Below are 25,220 nucleotides of genomic sequence, written 5' to 3'. Positions count from 1 at the left end.
ATCATTCTGTTGATTCGTATCGTTGACTATATCTCGTACTCAGTACTCAGTCAAAGACAGTGGCGTTCCCTGACCGCCATTCCGACGCGATGGAAACTGCATCCCTCACCCCGACCCCGGCATTACAGAGCAACGCGCTCTGGGTATCATTCTAAGTGTGTGTGTTTATTTCGCCTCCAGCTCGTCGAGGATGGGCTTCTCCAAGCTCTCGGGCTTGGTGGTGCTGGCCCAGCGGCCCTTGACCTGGCCGTCGCGGCCGATGAGGAACTTTTCAAAGTTCCACTTGATGCGCTTGAGGCCCATGATGCCGGGCTTCTCGTCCTTGAGCCACTGGAAGAGGGGGTTCGCGTTGTCGCCGTTGACGTCCGTCTTCTGCATGATGGGGAAGGAGACGCCGTAGTTGACCTGGCAGAAGTTCTGGATGTCGTCGTCGGAGCCGGGCTCCTGGCCGCCAAACTGGTTGCAGGGGAAGCCGAGGATGACAAAGTCGTCGCCGTGCTTCTCCTTGATGTCCTTGTAGAGCTTCTCGAGGCCGGCGTACTGGGGCGTGAAGCCGCACTTGGAGGCGGTGTTGACGACGAGGACGACCTTGCCCTTGTAGTCGGCGAGGGGGACCTCCTGGCCGCGCTCTGTGCGGGGGAGCGTCAGCGACGATGAACGCAGCACGGGAGATGGCGCACCGAAGGGAGAGAGAGGAGGGGAAGAAGACGCATCACGTACTGTCCAGGGGCTTGAAGTCGTAGAAGCCTGTTGCCGATGCCATTGCTGCGGTGGTGTGGAGTTGTTTGTTTGTAAGGTTTGCGACAGTGTTACCCCGCAATTGGAAGTTGTTGAATAGATGCCGTCGGTTCGACGATGCACGAGTCTGGAGCAAGTTGTAGGAGAGAAGAAGCTGTCCGGGACGCACAGCTACGGGAGCAACGGTTGTTATGGGAGAAAGAGCTCTGGTATGTAATTGGCGAAACATGTCATGCGCGACGCCACGAGGGATGCAAGTACTATGTAGGAGCAGGCTGTGGACTGCCCGGGACGAAGTTTCAATCCGGTTTCCAATGGGTCCCTGGGCACGGGCGCGCACACGCATCGAAGCTACGCTGCCTTACGGGGGAGTGTAGCACCCTCCATGTCCACTCGCAGCTCCTCTCCACAGAGCTACACCTCGAAGAGGCCAAACTAGGAGGGGTTGTGACGCGGTCTCGGTTAAAGCGGGGCTCCGTTGCGATGGGCGGGAGGGTCGAGGAGCTCTTCATCGGCCGAGGTACGGAGTACGGAGTACGGCGTACCTTTGGAGCAGAGTGTTTGGAACCAGAGTCGCTGACGGTGCAGCTTGAGCTACTTCAATGTTACAACTATACATTTTCTCTAGACACACACTAACAATTTACGGAGAGGAAAGCACTCTCCAGGCTTTTGTCCAACACAATCACCATCCTATGAATCTAAGCTTCATGTTTGAATTGCTTCAGAACCCGATTTGGAATTGCATTCTCCATCATGTGAGAGTGGGGCCACTCGGCCCAATGCGTTGTTCCGGTGTCCGACTCGCCATTCCACTGATGGACGACTCATTCATCACCATCAACCTTTGGAGGCCCCGGAGCTTCCGTCGCGGGGGAGCCGTCCAAGTTGAGGCAAACAAACCGACGTAGGCGCGAGGCTCCTCGGCCTCGAATTACTCAGCACCCGCAAAAGGTAGGCCGGCCCGCGCCAACGAACCTCGGACTACTGCCGCGGATCAATCCTTCTTCCGGCATGGCCACCAGCTCTCGCCGAGGTGATTTCCAGATCTGGACAGAGCTAACCAGAGGTCCCCCAAACTGCACTGGATCCCTGGGCCAGTCGCTGACCCGCGCACCTTTCGTCAATTCTCGGTCGCGAACCGCTCAATCACGCCGGTCGAGCTGCACCCACTATCGGGGGGTGGTGCCGTCCGTCTCGCTCTATCAGCATCTCGCTGCATCACCACCCGTTATCGATAAGGCACTACCCCGCGCTACCCCCGGTCCGGGCGTGCTGAGAGGTTGAGAGCAAAAGCCCCACGGTGACGAAATGCCCGCCGTCAGGAAGAAGGCCAAGACGAAGAAGCAGCGCCGCGAGAAATCGCAGCAACTCGCCGCCGCACGAATCCTCAAAGAGGCATTGACACCGCCGCCGCTGCCAGCCATGGACCCCCAAGCCAAGCGAAACATTGTAATCGTCGGTACGTCTTCCCACAGGGCCGTCGTCGCGGCTCGAGGCCACGGCCGGAAGCTGATCTGAGAGGTCGTGCGCCGCAGGTGGTGGCATCATCGGTTCCACAACCGCCTACTTCCTCACCAGGCACCCCAAATACAATCCCGCCCTGCACCGGATAACCATCCTCGAGGCCACGTCGATCGCGTCCGGCGCCTCGGGGAAAGCCGGCGGTCTGCTCGCCCTTTGGGCGTACCCGCAGTGCCTTGTGCCGCTGTCGTACCGCTTACACAGGGAGCTCGCCGCGGAGCACGGCGGCGAGAAGCGATGGGGCTACCGCAGGGTGAACTGCGGCAGCTTCGAGGCCCGCGTCACCAAGCAGATGCTCGACAAGCTGAAGCAGGCCACCGCGAAGCCGGAGGCGGTCGCGGCCGGCGCCAACAACGGGGAGCAGGAGAAGGGCTGGGAGAGGCTGCCGAAGCAGGACGGGGCCGCCGAGTCCATGCTGGAGGAGTCGGTGCTCCCGCGGGACCTTGACTGGGTGGACCGGGACGCCGTCGAGTCGTACGCGGAGATGGGCATGCCGGGGGCGACCGAGACGGCGCAGGTGCACCCTTACCACTTCACCACGTCGATAGCGGCGCTCGCGCAGGAGAAGGGCGTCGAGGTCCGCACCAACGCCCAGCTGAAGAGCATCAAATCGTCCGGCGAGGGCGTCGAGAGCGTCGAGTACCTTGACCGCGACTCGGGCGAGACGCGGACCATCGAGGGCGTGACGGACGTCCTGGTGTCCGCGGGGCCCTGGACCGGCCGCCTGCTGCCCGGCTCCAAGGTCACCGGCCTGCGGGCCCACAGCGTCGTGTACAACGCCGACGTCAGCCCCTACGCCGTGTTCACCAGCATCAAGCTCCCCGCCGACTTTGTGCCGGAGCACCGCGCCGCCAAGGGCCAGAAGAGGAAACACAAGCGGGTCGTCGACCCGGAGATCTACGCCCGGCCGGACGGCGAGGTATACGCCTGCGGTTCGTTCTCCCCCGACCCCACCCACCTTCTCAAGTTGCAACCGCCCGTGACATGATGCTGACAGGCAGCCTGACGCAGGCGAACCGGACGAAAACGCACCCCTGCCGGACACGGCCGACAAGGTGCAGGTGGACGAGGCCAACTGCGACGACATCATTTCCTACATCGCCACCGTCAGCCCGGCGCTGGCCGCGGCGTCCATCAAGGCCAAGCAGGCCTGCTACCTGCCGCAGCACGAATCCGGCCCGCTGATCGGCGCGACATCGGTCCCCGGCCTGTGGCTGGCGGCGGGCCACACGTGCTGGGGCATCCAAAACGGCCCCGCCACGGGCAAGCTGATGTCCGAGTACATCCTGGACGGCAAGCCCACCAGCTCCGACATTTCTTCCCTGGACCCGAGGCGGTTCAAGGTGTAGATGCTCTTATAGACTGGGTGCATGTCATGGGGCGGTAGAGACCCGATATGGCTTGCTTGTATGGGAGCAAAGACAACAATACACTGTAGACAGTAGAGAAACAGCTTGCAACGAAGTATGAACAATGATGAATGCATAAAATCTATTACAGAGCCCGTTCCGATGCTAATATTCGGGCGCGTTGGGCGTCCTCGTGTGGCTCCCGATTCCTCTTCTAGCAACGAGAGTGGACAACCCACCTGCTCCCAGCCAATGCAAGCTCTCATTCAAATCATTATTCCCGTCAAAACTCCCAGTAAAACGTACCCACAGATGCCAACCCATTTGTTTTTTGGGGGATGAGATGTCCCGAGTGCCTTGATAGGCTGGTGGGGGTGCAGTCAAAGGGGACCGAGGCCTCGGTGCATCATAACCCCGGACTTTGTCCCGCGACCTAGCCCAGACCCCCACGGCCGCGATCGGTGGCTGCGAGAACCCCACCGACTGCCACGCCGGGCAAGCGCCCGCACATGGAGTTTATTTTTTTTATTTTTCATTATCATCGTGAGATCGTGAGAGACCAAAACAAGCCGTTCACTTAGAGCGAGTTCTCAATCTCCATGACCTCCTTGATGCCTTCCTCGATGAAGGAGGTTCGGGCCTTCTCAAGGCGTTTCAGAGGACGTCTGGGGAAGCCGCCGTAGCCGTAGTAGCTCTGGATGGCGCCCTTGGTGCCGGCGATGGCAGCCTTGGTCAGGAACCAGTCACCACGGCTGAGCTTCTTCTGGAGCTCAATGGCCTCATCCCTCTTGCCCTCGGAGTAGAGGTTCCACACCTTGACGCAGACCTTGGGCATGACGTTGGCGCCGCCGGCGATGATGCCGCTGCCGCCGCTGGCAAGGGTCTGGGCAGTGAAGTCGCACACACCACCAAAGGCCATGTAGCCGGAGCCCTCAGACCAGGGGGTCTTTGCGTTGGTAGCCAGGGCCACACGGGTCAGCTTACCCGTGTTGCCGCAGGTGAACTTGGTTCCGACGATGTTGGGGTGCTCGGCCAGCTTGATGAGCAGGTCGCTGTCCATGTCGATGCCGGAGACGGCGCCGGGGTAGTTGTAGAGGATGAGGGGGATGGGGCTTTGGTCGGCAACGGCGATGAAGTAGTCGTGGATGGCGGTCTCGTCCATCTGGGCGCGGAAGTAGGAGGGGGGGAGGATGAGAGAGTAGTCGGCGCCGGCCTCGAGGGCGGCCTTGGAGAGCTCCACGGTGCCGCGGACGCTGCCCTCGGTGGCACCGATGATAATGGGGGTGCTCTGGAAGCCGGCGGCGTCGAGAGCCTCACGGGTGGCCTTCGTGACGGCCAACTTCTCCTCGCGCGTGCAGTGGGCGGCCTCGCCGTTGGAGCCCATGACGACCAGACCAGCGAGGCCGGCCTTGGCCAGACGCTCGGCGTGTTTCTTGATGGTGGGGATGTCGAGATCCTCCGTCTCGGGGTCAAAGAAGGTCATGGTGGGGGCGTAGATGCCGACGGGGAGAGTGCGGCGAGCGGCATGGCCGTTGCTTCCGTTGGTGGCAGTCATGATGGGCTGATGTGGTAGGTGGAAAGTAAAGAACCTGTAGGGTTGGGAGTGAGGGGCAGGCCGGAGTGAAGAAGAGCACAGGAGCGAGGTGGACAGGCGATGAGGAACGAAACGCTGGCCAAAGTAGCGGACAGCGGCTGGTGTCGTATTTATAGCAGAAGAGGGCAAGAGGCGGCCCAGAAGGTTTTCCATCAGCTAATAGGCTTCCAGCAGTTTCAGCGGCGCCGCGTGGGGTGGGATGAGTCTGGGAATAAATATTAGACGTTTCGCGAGGGACTGCTCGTGTGGACATTGGCCCGAACTATCGAGTATCGTTTTGACTCGAAGCCAAGACCGGAGAAGCTAACGTCTGCACTAGGGAGCCACCTTTGGGACGCTCCCTTGCACCCCGGTTGGGGGGAGGAGGAGGGGGAGGGGCAAGCGGAAGCTCGAGAAAAAGGACGCTAGGAGAGATGGGGATGGGGGTGGAGTGTGCAGAGTTAAATGTGCATCGCCGGTATCCGTCCTGCGGCATGCAGTTCTTAGGTGTGTGCTGTTATAGAGGCGGGATGCAAGGTAGCACGTCTCAGTATGAGAGATACTGACAGACCGTTGATGAAGATGTTGAAAGAGCCGTATACATGGGAAGAAGACCGTTAGACAACACCACAGGTACTGGCCAAAGTGAAGCCGTTTCCTCCGCCCGTTGGCGTCCAGGTATTTCCCAAGACCCTCGACCATGGCGGGTTGTTTCTTAGACTTTGAGGAAGCAAAGCCGCGGGCACCCGAGACAACAATGGACTTTCCCAAACCTCGCATCTCGAACCAAGTAGCCACGCGCGTGGTGGTCGCATCCTATGCAGTGCGCGGGCACCAGTGGTACACGGTAGAGACGATGCATTCTGCTGTAGCCCTGTGTCGTGTACCGGATCTGCTGGGAAGGTTGAGCGCGCCAATAAGCCAGATGCTCCCGGCCGATGCCACGAGATCTGCGCTGAGGCAGCCCAGCGCAGGGCTGGGTGGTGACCAGTTTCGAAATCGTGCGTAGAAGACAGCGGAAAACGGGAATGGACAAGATGCTGCCATTGGGAGAGATATTATTCCGCCATGCAACGCGAGGCTTGTCGGCCCCGGCTTGGACGTTAGCGTCGAGTGGGACATGCAGGCCTGCAGGACGGAGGTGCCTGGCCATCACCCGGCGATTGGCTGCCCACCCTCGGGGTTGCTCGCCCGGCGTGCATGACATGGGGTTCCTTTTGTCGTCATTGGCATCTTGACCTGTCGATGCCGACGAAAGAGGGTAGCAGGCGGGCTAGGCGGCGGGTTGTAGAACGGGCAACAAGAGCCACGACAACGATAATCAAGGCGGCAGCCGGCGAATGCTGCGGTCAGCGGCAGTTGATGGGAATAGACAATTAATTGCAGGCCGGTCGTACTAAGCCATGACTGGGTTCCGAATGGCTTCTCTCGACAGGTTTCGGGCAGGTCCGGCGACCCTTAGTGGCGACCGGCTAGACAGAAACTGTTGAGCATCGAGCAAATGGTACAACATGCCGTTGCCGACGCTTTTCTGACGATATGTAGAAGGCCGACCAACAATACGAGAAAGTTGGATGAGGTTCAGGCTAGGCTAGGCCAGGCCAGGCCATGTACCTGTAGGATAGACGAAGGCGCTCATTGCTCAAGGGGTTGGCAAGGTCAGAAACGAAGGAAATGGAAGGCGTGTTAGTGGACGGAGAAACTCGACCCAAGATCTTCCGCCAACGAGAGAGGGCGAATTTTGTGTGGGGAGGCCAGGTGGGGTCCCGCCTGGTTAGCATGGGGGGGTCGGAGCAGAATATGGAGGGGCACGAGGGGCACGAGGGGTCCAGAGCTACCTAGCCATCGGGGCTAGAACGGAGTACAGAAGGAGCATTGCTTTCATGCCAAGTCTTCGTCATGACCTTACTACAACGAGCCACATATACCTGCACGCGCAATATCCCATACAAACTTCTTGTAGTCATGGATTGCTTGAGCCTACATCGATAAGTTCTCTTTCAAGGTGCTCACAGGTTCGGAGACCTTGGAAACCAGAAAGGATTACAGACTCGCAGACGACTGAAACACAACCTCTTGCCTCCCAATCATTGCGGGTAGTCTCTTTTAGCCGATTGGCGCGGGATCCAATGTGAGAACCTGCGGCGCGATGCGTCTTTTCTTCCCTTGTAGACACAAATCCCATCGCAGATTCTTCCGGGGCAAAAACCCCCCCTGGCGGATGTTTCGAGACGGGGTCAGCCATGTACCAGGTTCGATGCCTCTCCGAAAAGGCTCACTTGGCTCTGCATGAGAGCCCTCAATTCCAAAGGCGCGGTACATACCTGGGTTGGCTCTCCGGCTGTTGCGATACCTCATCTACGTGGCCATATAGCCCCGCCAGCGCAAAGGGCCAACGTGGTGATAACTGAGAGGGAACCCCAACAGCGTCAGCGGTCATCCATGTCACGCGGCGATGCGGGGCAAGTTGGGGTGGTAGTGCACTGCTGAGAGGCAGAATTGACTTGCGTGGGGGCGGGGGATTCAACCGGGGCGCCCGCTCGGAACCATGACCTCGCCGCTCACACCCGTAGCATGGAGAGTTCGCTGTGCAATCTCCAGGTCACTTACGGAGTACAGTTCAGGGTAATCAAAACGAGGATGGAGCAGGCAGTCGCATTCAAAACTGAACTGGTGTACACGGACTCTTGGCTTCTCAAGTCGTCTTGATCGGCGTCAAGCTGTGCCAGAGTGTTGGGGAAAGGCATTGGTAAGACAAACTGACCAGTGGGCTTTCCACTGGAGGAGAGGGAATTACCGGCGTTTATTGCTCCAACCGGCTAGCCAATGCTCTTCCCGTGCAGACAAAATGGCATTATTTTCCATGGCTAACAGCGGGAACTCTCCACACCTCTCAGTCCTGCTTCCCGCGACGTTACCAGGTCGACAGCAGTTCACCTCATTGAACCCCAATGGAAGGACGGCACCGCTCAGCCCCACACTCCAGATTCCCACGGCCCCTCCTCCTCCCCCTCATTCCACAATCTGCCCCTCCATGCCCCGTCATCCAAAATGGCCGCAAAGTCGCAAGCTACGAAGGAAACCTCAGCTCGAAACGCAAATGCTGTTCGGAGAAGCCAAGAATAGAGGCGCAAAGAAGGAGTGAAATAGCCACCAATGCTCAAGGAGAATGGTCTAGCACCAAGCCATATTTCGTCCACCCCGTGGACTTGGCGCCGCATTCTCCATCCTGCACTGGCGCCGGCTCCGACCACCGGCGTCACGGCACGGTAGCTTCGGCCACTTTCGGGAAGTAGTTCGGGGACACGCCACAGCACCCAGTCTGCGTGTCTCAATATGTACATCGAGCTTATAGCGGGGTCCTTGCACTCTGACATTTCTGCGTACCCGTCAACCACCACAGCGCGCAGGTCGCAGGGCAACTTGCGCTCCTCGACGCTGAAGAATGATCCGTGCAGACGGCGTACCGTCCAGCTGCCATCCAAGCAATCTCGGGTCGGTTCGACGAGGCACGCCAAGAGCACCGCCAACGAAGGCGCGAACCCTCACGGCAATCCCGTCAGACATGTCGCCCAGAGGCTACACAATCTCCATTGTACTATCAGTGCGGATATGGACTGGGGGAGTTGGGGGAGCTGACGCACGGAGTGCGGGGCTGTGAATTCCCTCCAATTGTCTTGCTCGTCTCTGCCCCTCAATTTTTCCGGGCCCAGCTTGTCGTGGAGGAGAGCTACGACACGAGACGAGACGGAAGCTACCCTTGGCCGCTACCGCGAGCTTCATCCAAAACAATCTTGGGGCGTCCCCAGTTGTCCATTGTCGCTTCAGCCTGCTCCTTCTCGCTGCGACTCGCCCGAGCCGTCCCTCCTCTACTGCTTGGGCCAAAGATAGTCCCCTTAAATAGACCGTAGCATTCGCACTTCTGTCGTAGCTTTCGCGTCTCGTCTTCCCCATCCCCAAACTTGCAACCCCTCCTCCCCCAAAATTCTTAGCCATTGAACCCCACGACGCGACCAAGATGGAGCCTCTCAACGTCTTGATGGTAAGCCGATGCGCTCGTGAAATCTCACTTCCCGTAGCTCACATTTTCACAGGTTGGTACTGGAGAGTACACCACCGGCTTCGTCGGTGGCGGTGCCTCTGGTTCGGATAAGAAGGTCGGTGTCGTCGGTCTCACTCTCTTCGACCTGAGGAGAAGAGGCAAGGTCAATCAGCTGGGCATGGTCGGTGTCAACGGCACCAAGTTCCCCGCCATCAGTACGTCCAACTCACCACGGTTCCCCCGTGGACCACCAAACTAACCGAGCCAAGGGGAACATCTCGACAAGAACATCACCCAGTTCTACAACGGCCTGGACACCTCCTTCGACTCATACCCCGCCAACGACAAGGTGGACCCCGACTCCTACAAGACGGCCATTGACGCCCTGAAGCCCGGCGACGCCATCACTATCTTCACCCCCGACACCACCCACTACCCCATCGCCCTCTACGCCATTGAGCGCGGCATCCACGTCCTGCTGACCAAGCCCGCCGTCAAGGAGCTCGAGCACCACCTGGCCCTCATCGAGGCCGCCGAGAAGAAGGGCGTCTACGTCTTCATCGAGCACCACAAGCGCTTCGACCCCGCCTACTCAGACGCCCGCTTCAAGGCCCAGAAGCTCGGCGACTTCAACTACTTCTACAGCTACATGTCTCAGCCCAAGTCCCAACTCGAGACCTTCAAGGCCTGGGCCGGCAAGGACTCGGACATTTCCTACTACCTCAACAGCCACCACGTCGACATCTGCGACTCCATGGTCACCCAGCTCGGCTTCGTCCCCGTCAAGGTCTCGGCCTCGGCCTCCAAGGGCATCGCCACCAGCCTCGGCTGCGACCCCGTCACCGAGGACACCATCTCCCTCCTCGTCCACTGGGAGAAGAAGGGCGACCCCAGCAAGAAGGCCACCGGCGTCTACACCGCCAGCTGGACCGCGCCGCAGCGGGCCGGCGTCCACTCGAACCAGTACTTCCACTACCTCGCCGCCAACGGCGAGATCCGCGTCGACCAGGCCAAGCGTGGCTACGACGTCGCCGACGACTCGGCCGGCCAGCTCATGTGGTACAACCCCTTCTACATGCGCTACGCCCCCGACGAGGACGGTAACTTCAACGGCCAGACCGGCTACGGCTACATCTCGCTCGAGAAGTTCGTCGACGGCTGCCGGCAGGTCAACTCGGGCCAGCTCAAGCCCAAGGACCTCGACGCCAAGGGCCTGCCCACTCTCAACAACACCATTGCCACCACCGCCATCCTCCACGCCGGCAGGAAGAGCATTGACGAGGACCGCGAGATCAAGATTGAGATCAACGACGGTGTCTGGAAGCTGGTGTAGGGCTGAGGGGTGATGAACTTGACGCGTGACGACTTGTAGATATCATAGGGCTTATATACCATCTGCTTTTGACGTTGAATGAAATCGAATGACACAAACTACGATACCATGCCGTTCGTGACTTCTGCTCTGTGGGTCGTTGGGTGACACGGGGCATTGGTGATCGCTGTTCGAGCAAGCCGCATAAATCCAGAACGTTCACTTGAACCGTAGAGTATGCCTCGAGGAGTCTGAGTGAATTGTCGAAGTCTTTGGCATGAGGGATGGAGTATTGAGAACAATGAGAAGAGAAGAAAGAAGAAGGTGCGCCAACAACCTTGAGTGAAAAATGCGAGCGAAGGGGAGAGGGGGCTGCACGTGAGACCTCGATGTCTTGAGCTGAACAGCACGTTATTACCAAACCGAAAGGGGACTCCTCCAACCTTTGGCTCCAGAGTCGTACAAACCCCACCACCAGTGCTGAGAAGCCGGTACCTATGTCATCAGACAATATGCATCACATCACACCTGCATCTGAGCCTTGCTGACCCTATGTCCCTGATGGTGCTAGGAATAAGCAACACCGACGGTCGACGGGAGCTAAAAGCTGATATCTCACCGGGCGATCAGCCCAACCCATCTACACCACGTGATCGTTTTACCCCAAGGATCGGGATGGCTCCCCGCGGAGCATCGTGCATGTTACGAGTCCCAGGCGCCGATCTGTCGCGACCAGACAAACCCATCCTAGCCCCATCTTGGTTTGGCGTCTGGTATGTGTCGTCGAGATAAGCCGGCAGCTTGGCATGGTGGGCTACATTAGTTTTCCAACGTCTCGACCCTAAGCTCTTGACAGCCCTGTACGCCCCAATGAGGGGCACATTCCTGTGGCCAAAAGTAGACGCTACTTGCCGTTCATGGGTATTGTAGGTATTTCTGCCAAAACTCTGCTCAACCAACCTTCGAGCCCGCATCCACGGATCCCAGGTCCATGACGGAATCATTACTTTCCATCACGGCGCTGCTGGCCCCCACGCCGCCCCGAGCCCTCCGAAATATACAAAATAAATAAAACTTCCACCGTCGCGAGCCCGGACGGCACGCAGGCGGGCCTTGCCAGGATTGCGGGCACCGCGGCCCACGCCTCTGAAGACCTTGGGGAGAAGAGATGGGGCCCTCCGTTTCCTCGTCGTCCGATGGCCCCGATAAACTTTGCTCCGTCTCCCCCTCCTTCCCCCCCTTCTTTGATCCCACAGCAAACTAGAGGGACGAGGCAAGAGGTGCCGGAAGCTTGTTAGTGCTTATCATGCCTCAACACCACCAGCATGGCACAGCCGCTCTCTGATCGGGCGCACACGCTAGACAAGCTTGCGCCGTGTGACAAACGTGGCTTGGGGAGCTGGGGGGAAGCAGGGAACTCGAACCGGTCAATTTTACAGTTACGTTCCCAGGAACTTGTCAAACGCTGACAAGCCTCGACTTCACGAGCCGGGGCTGACGTGACACACTCGACTAGTCCGTCAACCATGCATCTTCGAGGCTGCCATGAGAGAGCCACAACGCTCGACGGCACAGAGTTGTCGCGCTGCTACTCTGTCTTGTGGAGACGTCGAGAGCAAACGTAGAGTTGAAGGAAAGTTTCCGCACCGACCGTTCCGGGCAGACGTTGCGGGAGAGCTGGGGCGGAGAGATTGGCTGGGAACTCTGTTCGCAGCCTGGTCTACCCTGACCTCATGCTGTACGGACCAGCCCAGTCCCTGGGATGATCCGTCTCGTTGTTTCTCGACGGGCGGTGGGGTTTCACCGCACAGATTATCACGGCCTGCGGTGTCTATCCAATCCCGTCCCTTCCAAGCTGCTGACATGCCGATGGGCAATGGACGTACCGTGTACATGCTCTCTCGTCCCTAGTCTCTTCTAAACCATGCGCATATTATCAGAGACTTGAGGCCCGTCGAGAGTTCGTATAGACAGCTGAGATGAAGGAAATCCCACAATGATTACCGGCGGCATCCCTTGCCATGTGCTTCCTTCGTGTGCAAATCCAAGGCGCCGAAGGTTGGCGACGCGGCCCAACCAATATGAGACGATCTCTGAAAGAGATTGGCACGCCCGTCACGGCAGGGAGTTGGGAAGCACGACGGCCACTCAGCTTGGCTTGCGCCCTCCAACTCAAAATCCGACGGGCTCGCTTCACAAGCACATGTATCTCGATGTGAGCGATGTGCTGGTGAGGTACGAGACGACCCTTGGGACGCTGAGGGGGGCTTGGAGAGATATGCTTTTAGCTTGTTCTATCCCTCCCCCCCTCTTCAGCTATATATCTGCCACATGCGCCGTTCGGCTGTAGGTGAGTTTAGATGAGCAAACGCAAGACTTCTTGAGCTGGTTTGCACGCAATCCCTAGACTATAGACGACGACAGCCAGAACACGCCAAACATGGGTAGCCTTCAGCCGTCTGCGGAAGACACAGCATACTGCACTGTAAGGCGGCCTGTATGAATTTCGGCGGGAGCTTCGACTTACACACACAATAGCTGGTGACGAACGATGGCTATGTCGTCGGTAAGCATCGTGCCCAACCCAGCTCTAGCCTCTCACCCGACTGCCCACTTACACGGCCCCACAGCCGCAGCCGTTCTGGCCGAGTCCCTCAAGGCGACCGGCACGACGATCCCGCGATGCGTGATAGTCACCCCCGAGGCCATGTCCGAGAAGTCCATCGCCAAGCTCCGCGCCGTCTTTGACCACGTCATCCCCGTCTCGGCCATGACGGCGCTGTCCACCTCGAACCTCGACATCATCGGCCGCCCGGACCTGCACGCCACCATGACCAAGATCCAGCTCTGGTCGCTCACGCAGTTCCGCAGGGTGCTGTACCTCGACGCCGACACGCTCGTCATGTCGAACCTCGACCACCTCTTTGACCTGCCCGAGGCCATCTACTTCGCCGCCGCCCCCGAGATCGGGTTCCCCGACTGCTTCAACAGCGGCGTCATGCTCCTGCGGCCCGACACGGCGACGTACAACGAGCTGACGAGGTTCGCGTCACGGGTGGACTCGTTTGACGGCGGCGACCAGGGCCTGCTCAACGTCTTCTTCGGCGACGGGACGCGGAACCACCCGTCGACGCTGCTCATCAAAAACCGCCGGGCCAAAGCCGTCGGTGACGAGGATCGCGCCGAGGGCGGCGGCGGCGGCGTCGAGCGCAACTGGTTCCGGCTCAGCTTCACCTACAACATGGAGATGCACAGGGTGTACCGGTTCTACATCCCCGCGGCGCTGCGCTACAAGGACGAGCACAAGATCCTGCACTTCATCGGCAAGGACAAGCCGTGGCACTACGAGGGGGGCAAGGTGGACATGCCGGACGACGCGGGGGCCTATCAACACTTCTACGCCGACATGGTGGGCAAGTGGTGGGAGACCAGGAGGTCGATAGCGGCGGCGCTTTGAGCTTTTGTGGACATGAGACTAGACAGCGTTCAATGTGGTTGGGACTGGTTTCTCCAGAGGCCAGCTATTTCACTTACTCCGGGCACCTATTCCCTTCGTTCATAGAGATTGACACTGTTCAAAACTTTATTCTTGGTAAAGAATGCTGGCATGCGTAGGTGATCCCTGTACAGTGAACATGAACTGAACGCTGTGAGTTTCTCGCGAGAGCGATGTAGATTCCGGGTGGGACCTATGAAGGTACCTAGCAAGTAAGGTAGAAAGGAACAGCCGAGACGGGCGGCTCGGTGGGTAGTTCGGTGGGGTGAAGGCCTCGGTCAGGATACTCGGTGTAAAAAAGCGCGCTAAGCCTAGAATAGATCAGGCCCCTCCCCGATAAGATAAAAAAATTCGAGGCCGCTCAAGCACTCGAGGCACCTCCAGCGCCAACTGCCATTGCCATTCTGCTTCAAGTCGACATCACCTCACACAACCATCCTGCGCCCGAACCCGTTGCACTCCCCCCTAGAGTCGATCGCAACATTCCGCACAATGGGTTCCGTCCTCCAAAAGAAGAAGCGCCGCTCCGGCCGCCAAAAAGTCAAGATGCCCAACCGGCCCAAGAAGCTCCTGAACCCGCTGGGCAACGACATCATCGCAAAGAACTGGTACGCCTGAACCCCCCTCGCAACGGCCTCTTGTGTCTAGAACACACCCATAAAAACCGTAGCTGACACTGGCAACCCTCCCAGGAACAAGAAGGAGACCCTGACGCAAAACTACCGCCGCCTCGGCCTGACGGCGCGCCTCAAGGCCCCGACGGGCGGCATCGAAAAGACGCTCTCCCAGGTCGAGGCGGCCAAGGCCACCACGTCCGTCAGCAAGCCCCGCGACCCCCTCGCCATCGCCTCGACCGAGGAGGCCGTCTTCGAGGAGGCCCGCGTCGAGCGCGACGAGAACGGCAAGATTGTCAAGATCCACTACGGCAGCGACAGGCGCAACAACCCGCTCAACGACCCCCTCAACGCCCTCGACAGCGACGCCGAGGAGTCGGACGGCGCCGGCCAGGATGAGTGGGGCGGCATCGACGACGAGAGCCGGCCCGAGGTCATCCGCATGCTCGAGAAGGAGGCGGCGCAGCCCACGGTCAAGAAGCCCAGGCACATGAGCCAGCAGGAGCGCGAGTGGCTCGAGAGGCTGGTTGCGAAGCACGGCGACGACGTGGCCGCCATGGCGAGGGACAGGAAGCTGAACCCCATGCAGCAGACGCAGGGCGACATTGCCCGTAGGATCAAGAGGCTTACGGGGAAGGCTTAATGGGAGTACCAGAAAGAGAAAAAAAAACCGGGTTTTGAGGAGAAACGGCCCCCAGAAGGTCAAGTCGCATGTAAAAAGGGAAAAAGGGAAGAGCCTGGCTTTGGAGGATTCCGTCGTGTCCCCTTATCTAGGAGTTACGGCGTTTTAGACAACTTTGCATACAAACCAAAAACATGTTTCACGCTCACACTACAACAAAACGCAGCCTTGGTTTGTACTTGACTTTTGAACGTCACTTCATCAAATTGATGTCTACCTAAGGAGCTCATGCCTGGTATCTTTGCGATTACCTTGTACAAATGGGACGCCTACAACACCCCGTGATCCGGAAAGAAAATCCAAGCCATCTATATGAATACTGGACACAGTCCCTCAAACAAAAATACCCCGTGGTTGCCCGGGCCGTGGCCCTGCCATCACAGTCCCCCACTCGTTTCCCGCTGAAAGGACGCTTCGTTTAATGCATCGTGCGATCGTAGTTGGCAGTAGGGAACTGCGCCGGCCGGTCGTCGTCGTAGACGGGTGCTGCGTACGGTTCCGGGGCCGCGTACGGCTGTACCGGCGCGGGGGTGACGGAGGTGGGGTGCTGGGAGTGGTACTCGGTCTCGCTGTCGAACATGGCGGCGTTCTGGCGCGAGGGCAGGGAGCCGTAGCGGTTCGGGTCGTCGTCTTCGGGGCCGTAGGCGGAAGAACCTCCGTAGCGGCTGTTGTAGCTACCGTTGTTGTAGCCGCCAACGGGGGCGTTGGTGCCGCCGTAGAGAGTCGTGTTGTCATCGTTGTGGTCGTCCATCTGGACAGGGGCGTAGGCCTCCTCGTCGTGGGGAGCCATGGAGAAGGCGGCCTTATCGGGGTCGATGTTGTCACCGCCGAGCTTCTGCTTGTCGTAGCCGGGGAGAGTTCCGTGGAACTGGTAGTACTTGAGGGTGTATAGACTGACAAACGTAGAGGCGGCAAAGAGGAGGCTATACGACAAGGGTCAGTATCACGGACAATCATAATCGCCGTCTTGGCAACTTACGTCACAAAAACACCCAAGCCCACGATGGCCTTGCTGAGTTTGCAGGCATCACCGCACTGGTTGGCCGTGTTGTAGGCCGCCTGACTGGCAAAGGCAGAGAGCCAGATGATGGTGAAGACAGCGTCCACGGCAGCCATGGCGTACGGGTTGGCCAGTTTTCTCGTCCTCGGCCACCGCGGCGCCATAATTAGATAAATCCACGCGGGAAGCGAGAGGAAGCACTTGAATGCGAAATCGTCAGCAAGTCACGAGGAGAGCTGCCGCTTCTTCGCAGAGGCCAACTTACCACTCCGAAAGTCCAGCCATTGTTGCCAACGATTTTGGCATTATCGGCTCTGAAAACCGCAATCTCCAAGGCCCAGATGACGAAGGACAGGACGAACTGGACGCTGTGCAGGCCCAACTTGATGCCCGGGATAAGCTCCGGGTTAATATCCAGGTTGCCGAGCATGGTGTCGTGGGCGTTGTCGTCGTCGTCGTCTTTTGGTGTTGTTTGGTGATCTAGTAGGTGACTTCCTACGGTTTGGCGATCGAAAGGGGGAATGGGGAGGGTGCCAGCTATGCGACGCTCACTTCAGCTCCCCTGGCCGTTTTTCTCCGTCTAAATAAAGCTCAAACTCAATCCGGCTCGGCAACGGGGTTTGGCGAGACAACCTAGGATGGCAAGCCAGTGGATGGGGACTCTTGGGACCCAATCGATAAGAGTACAGAGGTACCCAGCAGTGATGTGGTCTGGCTGTGGAGCGAGTGTCTGTTGCCGTCTGTCTGCTGCCTCGCAAAAAAGCGAGTGCGAGGTTGGGCGAGGATGGGGATGAAGATGTGACTGAGGAGAGGTTTGGGTCGGGAGGGAAGAAAAAAGACGACAGGTGGAGGAAACGGTCGGTCGTATCAGGTGCAGCAGCAACAGTAAGAAGGTTCCCGATGGTTGTCGGGGACGCGTCTGCCTTTTTCTTGTCTTTAAAACGAAACAGCCCCGGCAGGCCATTGAATTGCGGCAGTGACGAGACGTGGATTCAGTGGGCAACGACTCGTTCCCTCATGCAGTGGTAGTGGAGTGGGCAACCCGGCAATGGGGTGGGTCTAGGTAACCCGCGCCTGAGCTCCCGTCATCAGCCATTGATTGTTGCTTCCAGTCTCTGTCCTTCATTTTCCTCCTTCGACCGTCCCGAACTCCGCCCGTAGGGATCCCTTACGCAGACGGTCTACAGCGCCCGATGCTGCGGTTCCTCGACACGCAACAGGACGGGATGATTGAGTTTCCTTCCCGAGCACCTACCTATGCGAACGGCTCACGGAAAGGATGGGATGGGATGGGATGGGATGGACTGTCCATCCCCAAGGGCCCCGAGCACCAAGGCATACGCAGGCTGCGACTTGGGTTGAACCAAGCCACTGAGCCGCTGGGTTTACACTGCGCCACTGCAGCCCAGGCAGCGAATTATCGTCGCTCGAGTGCGAGCAGCTGAGCGGTAGATCCCTGCAAGCCACGCCTCCCGAGCGAATAGTTCGAACGACCTTTTTTGATTTGCCTTTTGTTCCATCCCGCCTAGGACCTCTCCCCATGTGTCCATGTGTTGCGTCTGCACTGATTCAATGGTGTATTGAGACCCTCCATCGTCATCCGCTGAGGCCAGTGGCTGACCCGCCGTTGTCTCTCCTACGAAGCCCTGCCAGCCTTGGTTTTCTGCCATCGGTGGTTGTTTGCTTTGCTGCATGCTAAGGCTCTCCCCTCTTTGGTTTCTGGGGTGATGCGCGGAGGGCAAGGGTGGAAGAGCCGAAGGGCGATCATCAATGATGACACCCTGCAGGACGACGATGGGCCTCCGTTTTCTTGGACGGCGCGGGCGGCAGACGACAACGGCCATACGACGAACCACCACCATCCGAATCCGTGAGAACGGGGCCCGGAGCTGCCAGCAACTGCGCGACACTGATTGACTGCCTGACTAGACGGGTTAACGCCCGGCACATCACGTAAAACAAGCCAACACGAGGGCCACCATGCGCCGAAGACCACCGGCTGAGCCGCCCAGCCCTTTCTTGCTCCCTCCCCCGCAAGCCGCGACACCCCCAAGCCAATCGGCCTTCCGTTGCCCGGTCACAGAGAATTTGTTGTCTCGTAGGAGAGAGCCCTACGGATAGAACAGACGCATTCGCTATCCACCACAGGCGCCTCGACCACACCGAGTGTGTATCCATTGATGTGAATCTCCATTGGCATTCTGGCAGTTGGCCTGAGTGCGCGATCTGGGTCACCATGTGCCCTTGCGCAAAAATAGAGTCGTCCATGGTGGTCGGTGGATACAATGGCGTAAGTCTTTTTGCCGCCCAAACGGTTCCAGTGTCCCGCAGCAGGCGATGCTACTCCGTCTGCGTAAACGTGTGTACATAGGGATTTCCCAAAGAGTTGCGTCGCCTCTTGGCTGTACGGGCATAGCCACCATAGCTTGCGTGTGCCAATACACACAAGCCGGTGCAGGTGAGTGATTTCGACCGCGACTTGCGGACGGGAGAGAAGTTTCCATGGCTCCTTTCTCTGATTTCGCTATCGGCATTTCCGACTCAAGTCTCGGTCTGCAAGTTCACTTCAACCCGTAGCAGCACGGAGGTATAGGTCTTGGGACGACGTCCGAGGCATGCGAGCCGTCTTCCTTGCTTCCCTAGCTTGCGGCTGAAATGCGCCTGCAATCCAGCACGGACGCGAAGCCTTCGTCAATGTCTCGACATGTCTCCGATGTCTTGAATTCTGACTCGGCTCGTGGCATCCATTCACTTATTAGTGCACATTAGGCAATTCACCAGAACTTCGTGAACCGCATCTTCGACCAAACTCAAACCAGTCGCGATTGCCATCTCGTGTAGGGCCAGTGCTGTACCCACAGTGTGAGAATGACTACAAGCGTAGTGAATCGGGCGGCGGAACAGTGCGAACTTGGTGCCCTATCGTTGACACATGAAATTTCTTAAGTGAGAGCTTCACTTATGCAGACGAGACCAGCTCACCACGCCTACACCGTTATTCAACCTAAGCCGTCGTGAAAGCTCCCGCATCTCACACAATGGCGCAAACGTCGTCCCCCGCCCTCTCGGACCTCATCTTCCCGACGACCGCCAGCCACAACTTCTCCCACATCCTGACGGACCTCAAGCGCTCCAACCTCTCCATCGCGAACCGGCTGCGGTCCATCACGCAGGACGCCGAGTTCGTGAGAGAGGTTGCCGCGTGCTTTGGCGGGCGGCCCCTCGTCGCCAACGAGCGCTGCGGGAGCTGGTACATCCGCCCCGAAGACAAGCGGGCGAGCGCCTACTTCAAGAGCACCGACGGCCACACCAACGCCTGGAAGTTTAGCACCCGCCGGCTGAACCTGCACTTGCTCGAGCTCATCGGGAAGCACGATGGGTGAGTTGGTTTTGTTGTTACAAACTCGCACTATGATTCTGCAGTGAAGCCAGGCAGGCCGGGCAGTCAAACCCATGAGAGCAAAGCTGACAGTCCAAGATGCATCATCGTCGACTCAACACGGCGAGGCAAGAGTAAGCCCCCCACCCGCGCACGACACATCCCCGAGACGTCCCGCTGACTTGCCCAGGAATGCCCGACGCGCTAAGCAAAACGATTCCGGTCTGGTGCACCGTCCTCAACATGGCCCTGTTCCCCGACCGCCCCGACGCGGACCGCCTCTTCACCCCGCCCAACGTCGTCTCGGCCTCGGAGCACTCCCAGATCGCCGCCCTGCTGCCCTCCTTCCTCGCCGCCCTGAGGGCCCTCGACATCGACCCGGCCCCGCTGCGCGCGCGCCTCGCCAAGCCCCTGCGGCCCTTTTGGGTGACGCAGGAGACGCAGCTCGCGCCCGTCGCCGGCGCCGTCTTTGACGACCACCACCCCGTCGTCTGCTGCACCTCGTCGCGCCGCGTCGCCGGCGCTGAGATGAGCGAGGCCGGCTACATCCAGGGCGCCGGCGACGACACGGAGAACTGGGCCCTCGGGCTAACGGCCGACGTCTTTTGGGAGAATGCCGCCGCCCTGCTCTCGGCGCCCGACGCCGATCTCCCGGACCTCGTCGCGGGCCTCGTCGCGGACAAGAAGCAGAACGCCCCGCGCGGCGTGCCACCGAAGCAGGTGGCGCCGCGGATCCTCGTGTGCCCGCTGCCCCTGGACGACGATGACGCGACGGCCGGGTGCCGAGTCGCGCTCACGCAGGACGTCACGCCACGGGAGTCGTGGGTCAAGTCCCCGAGCCGCATGGAGGTCGGCCTGGGGAAGCACAAGGTCGCGAGCCGCAACCTCCGCCAGGCGCTGCCGGATATTTGTGCCTTCGTCTCCGGCTACTTCGACGCGCACCGCGATGCCCACGGGCCGGAGGGCAGCGTGGTCTTCGCCTGCGAGACGGGCAAGGACCTGTCCATCGGCGCCGCGCTGGCCGTCTACTGCTGGTGCTTCGACCGGGACGGCACGTACCGCGTGGCGGACTCTACGACGTTCTTCAACAAGGACATGATCCGGGTCAAGCTCGGCACCATCATGACGGCCTTCCCCGAGGCCAACGCCAACAGGGCGACGCTGCAGAGCGTGAACAGCTTTCTCATGGACCACCGGAGGTGAAGCAAGTCTCTTCTTAGCCGAGAGAGTCTACCTATATTTGAGGTACTCTTCAAGCACCCGCGAGCTGGAATGCTAGCTACTATATGAACATCATAGGGAAAAAAAAGGAGACGACCATGTGGCTGCCCCCCCCTACACAATAAACGACCCCCGCCTCACAAGGACGCCGACGGAATCTTCACCCCGGCTAGTCAGGCGCTCCCGCTCTCGATCTTGGCGAGGGCGTCGGGGAACTCGCTCCAGTCCTTCATCACGATGACGGCACCGGCGTCACGTAGCACCTTTTCCATCTCGGCCTGCTTGTCGGCGGGGTAGGGGCCGACGTAGCCGATGACCTTGATGCCGGCGCGGGTGCCGCTGGTGGTGCCGCTCTTGGAGTCCTCGATGGCGACGCACTCCTCGGGCTTTTTGCCGAGCTGCTCCATGGCGTACAGGTAGACGGCCGGGTCGGGCTTGCTCGTGGGCTTGGGCAGCGAGGTGGCGGCGCTGAAGACGACGTCCTCCTTGAAGTACTTGTCCTGGCCGACCTTGACGACCGAGGCCCAGACGCGGCGCTTGGCCGAGGACGAGACGACGGACATGGTGTACTTGCCGCTCTTCTGCAGGGCCTCGAGCTGGTCGTCGACGCCGGGGCAGGGCTTGAGGGCGGCCTTGAGCTTGGCGATGACGGCGTCCTCCTCGCGCGTCACGTACGTCTCGAGCTCCTCGGGGGCCATCTCGAAGCCGTAGCGCTTGGCGAGGCCGAGCATCATGCCGCGGAAGTTCTGGCCGACGAACTCCTTGATCAGTGTCTCGCCCGTGAAGCGCTGATCAATCTTGCGGCCCTCGCAGATCTCGTTGATGAGGTCGGCGCACGCCTCGAAGGCGAGCTCCTCGGAGAGGACGAGCGTGTTGTCGCAGTCGAACAGGAGGGTGGTGATCTGGGCAGCTGTTCGTTAGTCTCGACGGATTCTACGGAATGGGGCCCAGGTATGGCGTGTCTCGTCTCACCTGAGGCATGTTGGCGGTGATTGCTGATGGTATTCCGGCGGGGTGGAGAGCTGTGCCTGTGAAAGAGCGGGGTTCACCGAGCTATGTCGAGTCAAGAGTGTAGCAGAAAAGCTTATTGTCCGAGACCAATTGACAAACTAGACCCGAGATTGAGGGGAGCTGAAGAAAGCAACAAAACTACGCTGACGCTGAGATTGAAGACGAGGTTTGAGTTGAGAAATGGAGAAAGGGGGAAAGGGCCGGAAAGCTGATGAGTGAAATAAAGATGAAATCCCAAAACGGTATGGAATCAACTAGGTGGTGTTCCCTCCTTCCGGCCAGCCTGCCTCCTTCCAAGCCGGCTCTTGGTCTTCGTCGACCCGACGAGTCCAATGGGAGTCGCGGTAAAGCTCTCAGGGGGGGTGGAACAGTCTTAGAACAGAGCAACCCGCACCCGGGTGCGCATCCCTCCCCCCTTGTTCTCCGCGCAAAGCAGAATAGGTACCTTACCAGAATACCTAGCCCGCCCCACCAACGCCTCTATTTACCCCTCCCCCTCCTTCCGCCACGGGGCGCTGGCCACCATCTCACAGCGCCCTTTTCCCGCATGTGAAGTGTCGTCATAGCCGCGGGGTTAAACCGCCGCAGCGCACCGTGTCGTCCCTATTCAGCAGCACCCTCGTCTGGCTCACTTTCGCGAGCCCTCCCCGCGTCCTCGCGAAGAACCGGCGCGACATGGACCGGACCGTCCATAAGGCGCGCGTAGTTTTCCTGTCCGTTGCGCTCCAGAATGCGACGATGACAGCAAAGAGGCCGCCGGCCAGAGGGGACCACGCTGTCGTCCAAACGCGGGGTTGTTGGACGAGCAGAGGCCAAGAGGCAGGGAGCCAGCAACGTGACCGTTCCATGGGTTCTCATCGCGATCCGCTGCTGCCACAAGTTACGCTCTTCTATGCTGGGCGCCATCCTGATCCCGAGCAAGTCAGCAGAGAACGCAAGCCGGGGAAATCGGGCCAAACAAGCGCGGACACCTGAAGAAAACGAGAAACGTGCCCAGACGGCGCACTCGTTGTGGGCCTCAATCCTCGCTCGCTCGCCCTCTAAGCCCCAATAGGCCTTTGCCTGCCTGCGCCGTATGCGAGAAATCATCTGCAAAGACATGCACAACCCGCTTATCGCACACATCCGCGTTTAACTCGCCGCGGAAAGCAGGGCGGGCCATTGTTTGTGTAGGCTGGCACTCCGTCAGTCCTGCCCGCAAGGATGGAGCTCGCTCGGCCTTTTCGTCTGGAACCTACTTTGAGGCGCGCAGAGCTTAACTGCCAACTCGCCGGTCCGTCGGCCGGGAGCGAGGGATGGGGAGTGGGACGATCCCGGGCCTTTTAGACCTCGAGCTGAGTGAGCGCATCCTCGGCCCCGAGGTGGCCCCTCAACTGATTTCCATGACGTGACGAATCCGACTGTGATCCGACTTGCTGCACTTCGAACCAGGCTGAATCGTCTTTGCTGCGTCATAACCACTGCTGACCTTTAGCATTCTGTTTCCCCTCACATTGCGGCTTACCTAGACTTTTGAACCGCGTAGGCGGGACTAGTAGATATCACGGAAGTAGATAGAACATCCAATATCACGGTCACGAATGAGACGAATTCTTTCAAACAATTTTTCAATCTCGAATTACCTAGTATCTAAGTACTTGTTCGTAGGCACTGCGTTTTGATGGTGAACCAACCCGCACCGCCTACTCGCAACAGTTGCAATGCTGGCAAAAAAACAAAAAAAAGGCCAATCTTGTAAGCCTTGAAATTACATGTCCCAGAATACGCCCAAACTCCTTTTCATGATGAGCATCCGGCCCTAAACCTCGTGTGTCGTTTTTGTTGCGGTCGAACGCTCACAACTCTTCTTTGCTCATGCTGGCGTCGTTTCTACACCAAAAGCCTCATCTCGCGTGTAACATCGTTATATTTACGCCAGCACCTCTTTACAAAATATCCCGCAGCTTCTGCTTCTGAGCCGCCGTGAGGCTCGTGGGGAACTTGACGTTGTACTTGATGATGAAGTCTCCCCTCGTGCCCGGCTTCTTGGAGATGGGCATGCCCAGGCCGGGGTACCTGTCGGAGCTGCCGGGCTGTGTGGGGCCGGCCTTGTCGAGGTTGAGCTGCTTGCCGTCGATGGTCGTCACAGTCCGCTTCCAGCCCGTGAGGGCCTCCTTCAGGTCCAACTCGACCGTGTGGATCAGATCGTTGTCTTCACGCACGAAGAGCGGGTGGGGTTTCTGCTAGTTGTTAGTCATGTGCTCTCTAAGGATTCTCGATGGTGGTGGTAGTCGACTCACCTCTTCCAGGATAAAGTGCAGGTCTTGCTGGCCGCCCTCTTCCTGGTCGCCAACACCCTTGAACTTGATCTTGCTGCCCTTCTTCAGGCCCGGCTTGATGGGCACCTCGAGGACCGTGTCGGTGGTCGTCCTCTTGCCCGTGTCGTCGAATGTCTTGCGTTTGATCTTCATCTTCTTGGTCACGCCGCGGAACAGCTCCTCCAGCGTGAGCGGGAGGGGTCGCTCCACCGTCGTGACCTCGGGCGTCGCTTCTCTGGGCCGTGGCGAGTCTCCGAAGCCGGTGCGCATGCGCTGTGATCGGGCGCCGCCCCGTTGGGCGCCGGCACCGCCGAAGGTCGTGAAGATGTCGGCAAAGTCTTCCATGCCTCCTCCGCCGCCACCGCCGCCACCCATTCCACCCGCAGCACCTGAGCGCATAAATTCAGCAAAGACGTCGTCCGCGGAGCTGAAGTTAAATCCACCTCCGTTTCCTCCACCGGTACTGAAGCGGAAGGTGCGTGCACCGCCGCCGGGCATGCCGCCGCTGCCAAAATCAAAGCCTCCAGGCATTCCACCCGCGGCGAAGGGGTTGCCGCCAGCGCCGTCTGGGGGAGGGGCGGCGCCTCCGCGGAGCAGGAACTCGAGACCGTAGTCATCGTAGGTCTTGCGCTTTTCGGGGTCGGAGAGGATCTCGTAGGCCTGGGAGCATTCCTTGAACTTCTCGGCGGCGTCTGGGTTGTCCTTGTTCTTGTCGGGGTGGTACTTTAGTGCGGCTTTCCTACACACGTGAGGTGGTTAGCAATGCGGTCTGCAGAGGGTTGCGTATGGGCAAAGGGGGGTTGGGCCGTTATCGTTGGGCAACAACGACGACGAAAGGGGGAAAAGAGAGATATCGTGCGACGCTCGCCACTTACCGGTAGCCTTTTTTGATTTCATCTTGGGTTGCCGTGGGGCTAACGCCCAGCTGATCGTACAGCTTGGTTTCCTTGACCATTGTGACAGGATAGTCTGGTAAAGTCTA

At 59.1% G+C, this 25,220-nt stretch overlaps 11 protein-coding genes across 11 annotated transcripts; 6 read left to right on the top strand and 5 right to left on the bottom strand.

The window, feature by feature from the left end:
• Positions 1-165: 165 nt before the first annotated feature.
• On the bottom strand, positions 166-763 carry ColSpa_09365 (glutathione peroxidase-like peroxiredoxin gpx1; the record flags this gene model as incomplete). The annotated part of the gene is made up of 2 exons (XM_049275577.1): positions 166-629; positions 721-763. The coding sequence occupies 2 exons, from the start codon at positions 761-763 to the stop codon at positions 166-168; spliced, it is 507 nt and encodes a 168-aa protein (XP_049131534.1).
• A 1,286-nt stretch (positions 764-2,049) lies between these two features.
• Positions 2,050-3,611, top strand: ColSpa_09364 (putative oxidoreductase yanE; the record flags this gene model as incomplete). Its single annotated transcript, XM_049275576.1, has 3 exons — positions 2,050-2,200; positions 2,277-3,194; positions 3,274-3,611. The coding sequence occupies 3 exons, from the start codon at positions 2,050-2,052 to the stop codon at positions 3,609-3,611; spliced, it is 1,407 nt and encodes a 468-aa protein (XP_049131533.1).
• A 577-nt stretch (positions 3,612-4,188) lies between these two features.
• ColSpa_09363 (L-threo-3-deoxy-hexylosonate aldolase) lies at positions 4,189-5,166 on the bottom strand (the record flags this gene model as incomplete). Its single annotated transcript, XM_049275575.1, has 1 exon — positions 4,189-5,166. The coding sequence occupies one exon, from the start codon at positions 5,164-5,166 to the stop codon at positions 4,189-4,191; it is 978 nt and encodes a 325-aa protein (XP_049131532.1).
• Positions 5,167-9,202: 4,036 nt separating this feature from the next.
• Positions 9,203-10,559, top strand: ColSpa_09362 (scyllo-inositol 2-dehydrogenase (NADP(+)) IolW; the record flags this gene model as incomplete). Its single annotated transcript, XM_049275574.1, has 3 exons — positions 9,203-9,226; positions 9,279-9,441; positions 9,496-10,559. 3 exons carry the CDS (start codon positions 9,203-9,205, stop codon positions 10,557-10,559), a joined length of 1,251 nt encoding a protein of 416 aa, XP_049131531.1.
• A 2,530-nt stretch (positions 10,560-13,089) lies between these two features.
• Positions 13,090-13,995, top strand: ColSpa_09361 (glycogenin-1; the record flags this gene model as incomplete). The annotated part of the gene is made up of 1 exon (XM_049275573.1): positions 13,090-13,995. One exon carries the CDS (start codon positions 13,090-13,092, stop codon positions 13,993-13,995), a length of 906 nt encoding a protein of 301 aa, XP_049131530.1.
• Positions 13,996-14,526: 531 nt separating this feature from the next.
• On the top strand, positions 14,527-15,291 carry ColSpa_09360 (nucleolar protein 16; the record flags this gene model as incomplete). Its single annotated transcript, XM_049275572.1, has 2 exons — positions 14,527-14,642; positions 14,727-15,291. 2 exons carry the CDS (start codon positions 14,527-14,529, stop codon positions 15,289-15,291), a joined length of 681 nt encoding a protein of 226 aa, XP_049131529.1.
• Positions 15,292-15,748: 457 nt separating this feature from the next.
• Positions 15,749-16,760, bottom strand: ColSpa_09359 (uncharacterized protein; the record flags this gene model as incomplete). The annotated part of the gene is made up of 3 exons (XM_049275571.1): positions 15,749-16,223; positions 16,310-16,530; positions 16,596-16,760. 3 exons carry the CDS (start codon positions 16,758-16,760, stop codon positions 15,749-15,751), a joined length of 861 nt encoding a protein of 286 aa, XP_049131528.1.
• A 2,608-nt stretch (positions 16,761-19,368) lies between these two features.
• On the top strand, positions 19,369-19,713 carry ColSpa_09358 (tRNA acetyltransferase TAN1; the record flags this gene model as incomplete). Its single annotated transcript, XM_049275570.1, has 1 exon — positions 19,369-19,713. One exon carries the CDS (start codon positions 19,369-19,371, stop codon positions 19,711-19,713), a length of 345 nt encoding a protein of 114 aa, XP_049131527.1.
• A 239-nt stretch (positions 19,714-19,952) lies between these two features.
• Positions 19,953-20,912, top strand: ColSpa_09357 (uncharacterized protein; the record flags this gene model as incomplete). The annotated part of the gene is made up of 1 exon (XM_049275569.1): positions 19,953-20,912. One exon carries the CDS (start codon positions 19,953-19,955, stop codon positions 20,910-20,912), a length of 960 nt encoding a protein of 319 aa, XP_049131526.1.
• A 191-nt stretch (positions 20,913-21,103) lies between these two features.
• Positions 21,104-21,911, bottom strand: ColSpa_09356 (phosphorylated carbohydrates phosphatase; the record flags this gene model as incomplete). Its single annotated transcript, XM_049275568.1, has 2 exons — positions 21,104-21,832; positions 21,903-21,911. 2 exons carry the CDS (start codon positions 21,909-21,911, stop codon positions 21,104-21,106), a joined length of 738 nt encoding a protein of 245 aa, XP_049131525.1.
• A 1,955-nt stretch (positions 21,912-23,866) lies between these two features.
• Positions 23,867-25,193, bottom strand: ColSpa_09355 (protein psi1; the record flags this gene model as incomplete). Its single annotated transcript, XM_049275567.1, has 4 exons — positions 23,867-24,160; positions 24,221-24,489; positions 24,601-24,977; positions 25,114-25,193. 4 exons carry the CDS (start codon positions 25,191-25,193, stop codon positions 23,867-23,869), a joined length of 1,020 nt encoding a protein of 339 aa, XP_049131524.1.
• Positions 25,194-25,220: the final 27 nt, after the last annotated feature.

This window comes from Colletotrichum spaethianum, assembly GCF_022836535.1.
Source record: "Colletotrichum spaethianum MAFF 239500 DNA, contig28, whole genome shotgun sequence".
Lineage (NCBI taxonomy): Eukaryota > Fungi > Ascomycota > Sordariomycetes > Glomerellales > Glomerellaceae > Colletotrichum > Colletotrichum spaethianum.
The sequence above is the reverse complement of the archived record's forward strand: the minus strand, read 5'-3'. Positions and strand labels throughout refer to the sequence as shown.